This window comes from Pectinophora gossypiella, unplaced genomic scaffold (genome assembly GCF_024362695.1).
Source record: "Pectinophora gossypiella unplaced genomic scaffold, ilPecGoss1.1 Pgos_40, whole genome shotgun sequence".
NCBI lineage: Eukaryota > Metazoa > Arthropoda > Insecta > Lepidoptera > Gelechiidae > Pectinophora > Pectinophora gossypiella.
Genome location: NW_026063250.1, coordinates 512,635 through 521,990, shown reverse-complemented (window position 1 = coordinate 521,990; position 9,356 = coordinate 512,635). Strand labels below are relative to the sequence as shown.

The 9,356-nt window shown below is 43.4% G+C and overlaps 1 protein-coding gene across 1 annotated transcript; it reads left to right on the top strand.

Annotated features, from left to right (window-relative positions):
* Positions 1–1,126: 1,126 nt before the first annotated feature.
* LOC126381233 (uncharacterized) lies at positions 1,127–2,005 on the top strand. Its single transcript, XM_050030734.1, has one exon. It carries the CDS (start codon positions 1,127–1,129, stop codon positions 2,003–2,005), a length of 879 nt encoding a protein of 292 aa, XP_049886691.1.
* Positions 2,006–9,356: the final 7,351 nt, after the last annotated feature.

Sequence of the window (9,356 nt, the reverse complement as noted above, 5' to 3'; positions counted from 1 at the left end):
GAACAGCGAAGGCACTAAACCACCGCAAGAGAAAGTCGAAGCTATGATTCAATATCCCCAGCCGAAGACTGTCGAAGAACTCCGACGTTTCCTCGGAATGTTAAACTTCTATCGAGCCAACATTCCCAACGCAGCCGCAGTACAAGCCCCACTACACGCATATCTACATAATTCGAAGAAACGCGACAAGACAGAGATACAATGGAATGAAGAATCATCAAATGCATTCGAAAATTGCAAGCTAAGCATCGCGAACGCAGCGCTACTTGCACACCCGCATCACTCATTCCCACTCGCACTCATGTGTGACGCGTCGAACACATGTGCCGGAGCTGTACTACAACAACGAGTTGAAAAATGTTGGCAACCACTGGGATATTTCTCGAAAAAGTTCTCCGAAGCTCAACAACGCTATTCTACATACGACAGAGAACTACTGGCTATCTACATGGCTACCAAACACTTCCGCAAAATGTTCGAAGGCCGAAACCTCATCGTGTTCACTGACCACAAGCCGCTAGTATTCGCATTTTCGAAGAACAGCACAGACAGCGAAACACCTAGACGCACGCGACAGCTACTCTATATCAGCGAATTCACTACTGATATACGACATATTAACGGACAAGAAAACACCGTAGCCGACGCCCCGTCACGTGTCGAAACAATCAACTCACCATCGCCTATCAACTACGAGGAACTAGCAGACGCGCAAGAAAGAGACAGCAACATCGCACCTCTCGCTCAGCAAGATAACATCAAACTGAAGAAAATACTACTACCTACTTCTACCAAGCCTATATACTGTGAAGTATCTACGAGCAACATTCGTCCATACCTACCGACGGAATTCCGTGTAGCCGCATTCAAAGCACTACACAACCTAAGTCACCCTGGTACCCGGACTACTCGAAAAATGCTTCAACAACGGTTCTTTTGGCCATCAATGAACAGCGACATCGGCAAATGAGCGAAAACATGTATTCCCTGTCAGCGTGCGAAGGTACATAGACACACGTCGAGCGCACTTTCTACAATTCCGCCATCGGAACGCTTCAACCATCTGCACATCGACATAGTCGGACCGCTACCTACCTCAGCCGACGGATACCGATATGTTATCACGATGATCGACCGTGCGACGCGCTGGCCTGAAGCCTATCCAGTCCGTGATATCACCGCAGAGGAAACCGCGAAGACACTGTACGACGGCTGGATATCACGATTTGGCTGTCCCGCGAAGATAACGACAGACCAAGGAAGACAGTTCGAGAGTCAGCTGATGGCCTGTCTCACTCGTACAATGGGAATAGAGAAAATTCGCACTACGCCCTATCACCCGCAATCGAACGGAATCATCGAACGATGGCACCGATCCATGAAGGCAGCTATAGTAGCTCGATTAACTCCTAACTCTAACTGGATTATCGAGTTACCCACCGTGCTACTCGGACTACGCGCAGCCACACGAAGCGACACCGGTGTAAGCGCCGCCGAGCTAACATACGGCTGCACACTACGCTTACCCGGTGAATTTTTCACTCCGCCGTCAGCCACGCCTACCATTATGGATTACGCCTACGTAGAAGACCTACGCCGAGCAATCAACAGCCTACGACCAATACCTACAGAGCCACATAACAACAGCAGAGCAGTTTTCGTCCATCCGCACCTACAAACTTGCGAGAGCGTATTCATGAGAGTAGATGCCGTAAGGAAACCTCTAACAGCGCCGTATGAAGGTCCTTATCGTGTACTATCGCGCACGGATAAGTTTTTCACACTCCAGTTGCCAAATCGACAAGCAACAGTGTCGATAGACCGCCTGAAACCGGCCTACATTCTCAATGAAGACGAACCGACCGAAGATACGACTACACCTGCATCGCCTGAGAAGAACGCTCATCATACCAGTCCTCCACCATCGAATCGACCTACATCGAGCACAGAAGAGAAGAAGACGCAGTCTGGCCGCATTGTCAAGAGGCCGGTACGCTTCGCTTGAGGGGGTGTACTGTAGCGGCGCGCTCCGCGCACGTCCGCACTCTTCGACGCCGCGACGAGCAAAACCGAGACGCGGTCAGGCCGGTCGTATTTATAGCTCGCGCAAAGTTTCCGGGGTGGAAAGCGACGCGCGGGCGCAGAGGAACGATTGCGCCGCGCATGCGCGTACTGCATATTTTACTTTAAATTGTCCTTTTTTAATTGATAGATAATAAGTTTATAATGTGCAAACCTACCACTAGTTGCGTAGACATTTTATATATATATTATTATTATTATTTTATTATATTATATAAAGCTACAAACCCATGTACTGACTCACTGACTCACTGACTCACTGACTCACTGACTCACTGACAGGGTTGTTCTCCCAGAAGGAGCGTCGGGGGGTAAAAATGATGTATGGGGGGTGTGATCGAGATCTTCCGGTGAGTATGGGAAAACTTCCAGATCTTGGAAAACTGCTCCGCATCAGGGAGACACCCTACGGCCTGGCGCAACTATCGCACCTGGAACGATTCTTTTTTCACGAAACCTATTTAAATCTTGGTCAAATTCTATTGTCGGTGAAAAAAAATCAAAATGGCGGAAAAACAAGATGGCCGCCATACAAAATTTTGTTTTTCCAGAAAATGTCTCGTGGGTAAAAACTGTGTATGGGGGTGTAATCGGAACGTATTGTTGAGTATGAAAATACTTCTCGATCTTGAAAACCTGCTCCGCATCAGGGAGACACCCTACGGCCTGGCCAAACTATCGCACCTAGAACATTATTTTTTCCACCAAGCTTTTTAAAATCTTGGTCAATTTTAATTGCCGTTGAAAAAAAATCAAAATGGCGGAAATTCAAGATGGCCGCCATATAAATTTTTCGTTTTTCCTAAAAATGCCTCGGAGGTAAAAATGATGTATAGGAATGTGATCGGATTGTCATGTTGAGTATTTCAATACTGCTCGATCTTGAAAAACTGCTCCGCATCAGGGAGACACCCTACGGCCTGGCAAAACTATAAAACCTGGAGCAATATTTTTTTCACAAAACCTATTTAAATCTTGGTCAAATTTTATCACCGTTGAAAAAAAAACAAAATGGCCGAAAAACAAGATGGCCGCCATACAAATTTTTGTTTTTCCAGAAAATGTCTCAGAGGTAAAAATGATGTATTGGGGTGTGATCGGAACGTCATCTTGGAAAACTGCTCCGCATCAGGGGTCACCCTACGGCCTGGCAAAACTATAGCACCTAGAACTTTTTTGATTTCACGAGACCTATTCAAGTCTTGGTCAAATTCTATCGCGGTAAAAAAATGGCGGGAAAACAAGACCCGCGAGCAGCTTGCTGCGAGCGAACCACGCGACATCTAGTTATTATATTATATATAGCTACAAACCCACTGACTGACTGACTGACTGACATAGTTGTTCTCCCAGAAGGAGTGTCGGGGGGTGAAAATGATGTATGGGGGGTGTGATCGGGACCTCCCGGTGAGTATGGGAAAACTTCCAGATCTTGGAAAACTGCTCCGCATCAGGGAGACACCCAACGGCCTGGCGCAACTATCGCACCTGGAACGATTCTTTTTTCACAAAACCTATTTATTTCTTGGTCAAGTCCTATCGCCGGTGAAAAAAAAACAAAATGGCGGAAAATCAAGATGGCCGCCATACAAAATTTGGTTTTTCCAGAAAATGTCTCGGGGGTAAAAATTGTTTATGGGGGTGTGATCTGGACCTCCCAGAGAGTATGGGAAAACTTCTAGATTTTGGAAAACTGCTCCGCATCAGGGAGACACCCTACGGCCTGGCAAACCTATCGCACCTGGAACTTTTTAGTTTTCACGATACCTATTTAAATCTTGGTCAAATTTAATTGCTTGTGAAAAAAAATCAAAATGGCGGAAATTCAAGATGGCCGCCATACAAATTTTTCGTTTTTCCTAAAAATGCCTCGGGGGTAAAAATGATGTATAGTATTGTGATCGGATCGTCATGTTGAGTATTTCAATACTGCTCGATCTTGAAAAACTGCTCCGCATCAGGGAGACACCCTACGGTCTGGCAAAACTATAAAACCTGGAGCAATAATTTTTTCACAAAACCTATTTAAATCTTGGTCAAATTTTATCGCCGGTGAAATAAAACCAAAATGGTGGAAAAACAAGATGGCCGCCATACAAAATTTTCGTTTTTCCCGAAAATGCCTCGGAGGTAAAAATGATGTATGAGGAATGTGATCGAAACATCGTGTTGAGTATGGATATACTTTTCGATCTTCGAAAGCTGCTCCGCATCAGGGAGACACCCTACAGCCTGGCGAAACTATCGCACCTGGAACTTTTCTGTTTTCACGATACCTATTTAAATCTTGGTCAAATCCAATCCCCGGTGAAATAAAACCAAAATGGCGGAAAAACAAGATGGCCGCCATACAAAATTTTCGTTTTTCCCGAAAATGCCTCGGGGGTAAAAATGATGTATGAGGAATGTGATCGAAACATCGTGTTGAGTATGGATATACTTTTCGATCTTCGAAAGCTGCTCCGCATCAGGGAGACACCCTACAGCCTGGCGAAACTATCGCACATGGAACTTTTTTGTTTTCACGAAGCCTATTAAAGTCTTGGTCAAATTTTATCGCCAGTGAAAAAAAAACAAAATGGCCGAAAAAACAAGATGGCCGCCGTACAAATTTTTGTTTTTCCAGAAATGTCTCAGAGGTAAAAATGATGTATTGGGGTGTGATCGGAACGTCATCTTGGAAAACTGCTCCGCATCAGGGGTCACCCTACGGCCTGGCAAAACTATAGCACCTAGAACTTTTTTGATTTCACGAGACCTATTTAAGTCTTGGTCAAATTCTATCGCGGTAAAAAAATGGCGGGAAAACAAGACACGCGAGCAGCTTGCTGCGAGCGAACCACGCGACACTGACTGACTCACTGACTCACTGACAGGGTTGTTCTCCCAGAAGGAGCGTCGGGGGGTAAAACTGATGTATGGGGGGTGTGATCAAGATCTTCCGGTGAGTATGGGAAAACTTCCAGATCTTGGAAAACTGCTCCGCATCAGGCAGACACCCTACGGCCTGGCGCAACTATCGCACCTGGAACGATTCTTTTTTCACGAAACCTATTTTATTACTGGTCAAATTCAATCACCGGTGAAAAAAAAACAAAATGGCGGAAAAACAAGATGGCCGCCATACAAAATTTTATTTTTTTAGAAAATGTCTCGGGGATAAAAACTGTGTATGAGGTTGTAATTGGAACGTCTTGTTGAGTATGGAAATACTTCTTGATCTTCAGAAACTGCTCCGCATCAGGGAGACACCCTACGGCCTGACAAAACTATCGCACCTGGAACGATTATTTTTTCACAGAACCTATTTAAATCTTGGTCAAATTTAATAGCCGTTGAAAAAAAACAAAATGGTGGAAAATCAAGATGGCCGCCATACAAATTTTTCGTTTTTCCTGAAAATGCCTCGGGGGTAAAAATGATGTATAGGGATGTGATCGGATCTTCATGTTGAGTATTTCAATAATGCTCGATCTTGAAAAACTGCTCCGCATCAGGGAGACACCCTACGGCCTGGCAAAACTATCGCACCTAGAACAATACTGTTTTCACAAAACCTATTTAAAACTTGGTCAAATTCTATCGTGAGTGAAATAAAATCAAAATGGCGGAAAAACAAGATGGCCGCCATACAAACTTTTGTTTTTTCATAAAATGTCTCGGTGGTAAAAATAATGTATGGGGATGTAATCGGAACGTCTTGTTAAGTATAGATATACTTCTCGATCTTGGAAAGCTGCTCCGCATCAGGGCGGCACCCTATGGCCTGGCATAGCTATGGTACCTAAACCAATTTTTCTTTCACAAAATCTATTTAAATCTTGGTCAAATTCCATCAACGGTGAAAAAATATTAAAATGGCGGAAAAACAAGATGGCCGCCATACAAAAAAACGTTTTTCTAGAAAATGTCTCGAGGAAAATAACTGTGTATAGGGTTATAATCGGAACGTCTTGTGGAGTATGGAAATACTTCTCGATCTTTAAAAGCTGCTCCGCATCAGGGCGGCACCCTACGGCCTGGCGAAACTATCGCATCTGAACCTTTTTTGTTTCCACAAAAACTATTTAAATCTTCGTCAAATTTTATCGCCGGTGAAAAAAAAAACAAAATGGCGGAAAAACAAGATGGCCGCCATACAAAATTTTGTTTTTCTAGAAAATTCCACGAGGTCAAAAATATGTATAGGGGTGTGATCGGAATGTCATCTTGGAAAACTGCTCCGCATCAGGGAGACACCCTACGGCCTGGCAAAACTATAGCACCTAGAACTTTTTTGGTTTCACGAGACCTATTTAAGTCTTGGTCAAATTCTATCGCGGTAAAACAATGGTGGAAAAACAAGATGGCCGCCATACATAGCTTCGAACTAATACAGGACACGCGAGCAGCTTGCTGCGAGCGAACCACGCGAAATCTAGTTATATTATATATAGCTACAAACCCATGTACTGACTGACTGACTCACTGACTCACTGACAGGGTTGTTCTCCCAGAAGGAGCGTCGGGGGGTAAAAATAATGTATGAGAAAAGTGATCGGGACCTCCCGGTGAGTATGGGAAAACTTCCAGATCATGGAAAACTGCTCCGCATCAGGGAGACACCCTAAAGTCTGGCGCAACTATTATACCTAGATCAATTATTTTTTCGCAAAACCTATTTAAATCTTGGTCAAATTCTATCGTGGGTGAAAAAAAATCAAAATGGCGGAAAAACAAGATGGCCGCCATACAAAATTTTATTTTTCCAGAAAATGTCTCAGGGGTAAAAACTGTGAATGGGGGCGTAATCGGAACGTATTGTTGAGTATGGAAATACTTCTCGATCTTGAAAACCTGCTCCGCATCAGGGAGACACCCTACGGCCTGGCAAAACTATCACATCTGGATCAATTTTTTTTTCGCACAATGTATTTAAATCTTGGTCAAATCTTATCGCCGTTGAAAAAAATCAAAATGGCGGAAAAACAAGATGGCCGCCATACAAATTTTTAGTTTTTCCTGAAAATGCCTCGGGGATAAAAATGATGTATAGAAATGTGATCGGAACGTCATGTCGAATATGAAAATACGTCTGGGTTTCCGATAGCTGCTCCGCATCAGGGAGACACCCTACGGCCTGGCGAAACTATCGCATCCTGACCTATTTTGTTTTCACGAAACCTATTTAACTCTTGGTCAAATTCTATCGTGGGTGAAAAAAAATCAAAATGGCGGAAAAACAAGATGGCCGCCATACAAAATTTTCGTTTTTCCTGAAAATGCCTCGAGGGTAAAAACTGTGTATAGGGTTGTAATCGCAACGTCCTTGTGAGTTTGGAAATACTTCTCTATCTTCAGAAACTGCTCCGCATCAGGGAGACACCCTACGGCCTGGCAAAACTATCGCTCTCGGAACATACTTTTTTCCACATAACTTCCTTAAATCTTGGTCAAATGCAATCGCCGGTGAAAAAAGAACAAAATGGCGGAAAAACAAGATGGCCGCCATACAAAAATTTGTTTTCCCAGAAAATGTCTCGGAGGTAAAAATGATGTATGGGAGATGTGATCAAAACGTCAAGCTGAGTATAGAAATACTGCTTGATCTTGAAAAACTGCTCCGCATCAGGGAGACACCCTGTGGCCTGGCTAAACTATCAAACATAGAACATTTTTTTTTCCACTAAACCTACTTAATTCTTGGTCAAATTCAATCGCTGGTGATAAAAAATCAAAATGGCGGAAAAACAAGATGGCCGCCATACAAAATTTTCGTTTTTCTCGAAAATGCCTCGGGGTGAATATGATGTAAGAGGGATGAGATCAAATTGTCATATTGAGTATGGAAATACTTCCCGACCTTCAAAAACTGCTCCGCATCAGGGCGGCACCCTACGGCCTGGGAAAACTATCGCTCCTGGTACGATTCTTTTTTCACCAAACCTTATAAAATCTTGGTCAAATTTTATCGCCGGTGAAAAAAAAAAAAAACAAAATGGCCGAAAAACAAGATGGCCGCCATACAAATTTTTGTTTGTCCAGAAAATGTCTCGGGTGTAAAAACGATGTATAGGGGTGTTATCGGAACGTAATCTTGGAAAACTGCTCCGCATCAGGGAGACACCCTACGGCCTGCCAAAACTATAGCACCTAGAACTTTTTTGATTTCACGAGACCTATTTAAGTCTTGGTCAAATACTATCGCGGTAAAAAAATGGCGGGAAAACAAGACACGCGAGCAGCTTGCTGCGAGCGAACCACGCGACATCTAGTTATACTATATATAGCTACAAACCCATGTACCTACCTACCTATTGACTGACTGACATAGTTGTTCTCCCAGAAGGAGCGTCGGGGGGTGAAAATGATGTATGAGGGGTGTGATCGGGACCTCCCGGTGAGTATGGGAAAACTTCCAGATCTTGGAAAACTGCTCCGCATCAGGGAGACACCCTACGGCCTGGCGAAACTATCGCACCTGGAATGATTCTTTTTTCACAAAACCTACTTAAATCTTGGTCAAATTTTATCGCCGGTGAAAAAAGAAACAAAATGGCCGAAAAACAAGATGGCCGCCATACAAATTTTTGTTTTTCCAGAAAATGTCTCGGGGGTAAAAATTGTGTATGGGGGTGTGATCTGGACCTCCCAGAGAGTATGGGAAAACTTCTAGATTTTGGAAAACTGCTCCGCATCAGGGAGACACCCTACGGCCTGGCAAAACTATCGCACCTGGAACGATTCTTTTTTCACAAAACCTATTTAAATCTTGGTCAAATTTTATTGCTGACGAAAAAAAATCAAAATGGCGGAATAACAAGATGGCCGCCATACAAAATTTTGTTTTTTCATAAAATGTCTCGGTGGTAAAAATTATGTATAGGGATGTAATCGGAACGTCTTGTTGAGTATGGATATACTTCTCGATCTTGGAAAGCTGCTCCGCATCAGGGCAGCACCCTATGGCCTGGCATAGCTATCGTACCTAAACCAATTTTTCTTTCACAAAATCTATTTAAATCTTAGTCAAATTCCATCACCGGTGAAAAAATATCAAAATGGCGGAAAAAAAAGATGGCTGCCATACAAAATTTTGGTTTTTCCTGAAAATGCCTCGGGGGTAAAAAATGATGTATAGGAATGTGATCGAATCGTCATGTTGAGTATTTCAATACTGCTAGATCTTGAAAAACTGCTCCGCATCAGGGAGACACCCTACAGCCTGGCAAAACTCTAAAACCTGGAGCAATATTTTTTTCACGAAACCTATTTAAATCTTGGTCAAATTTTAT

What these genes read in the sequence shown, in the direction of transcription:
- LOC126381233 (XM_050030734.1), top strand. Translation starts at nt 1,127, where the DNA reads ATGATCGACCGTGCGACGCGCTGGCCTGAAGCCTATCCAGTCCGTGAT.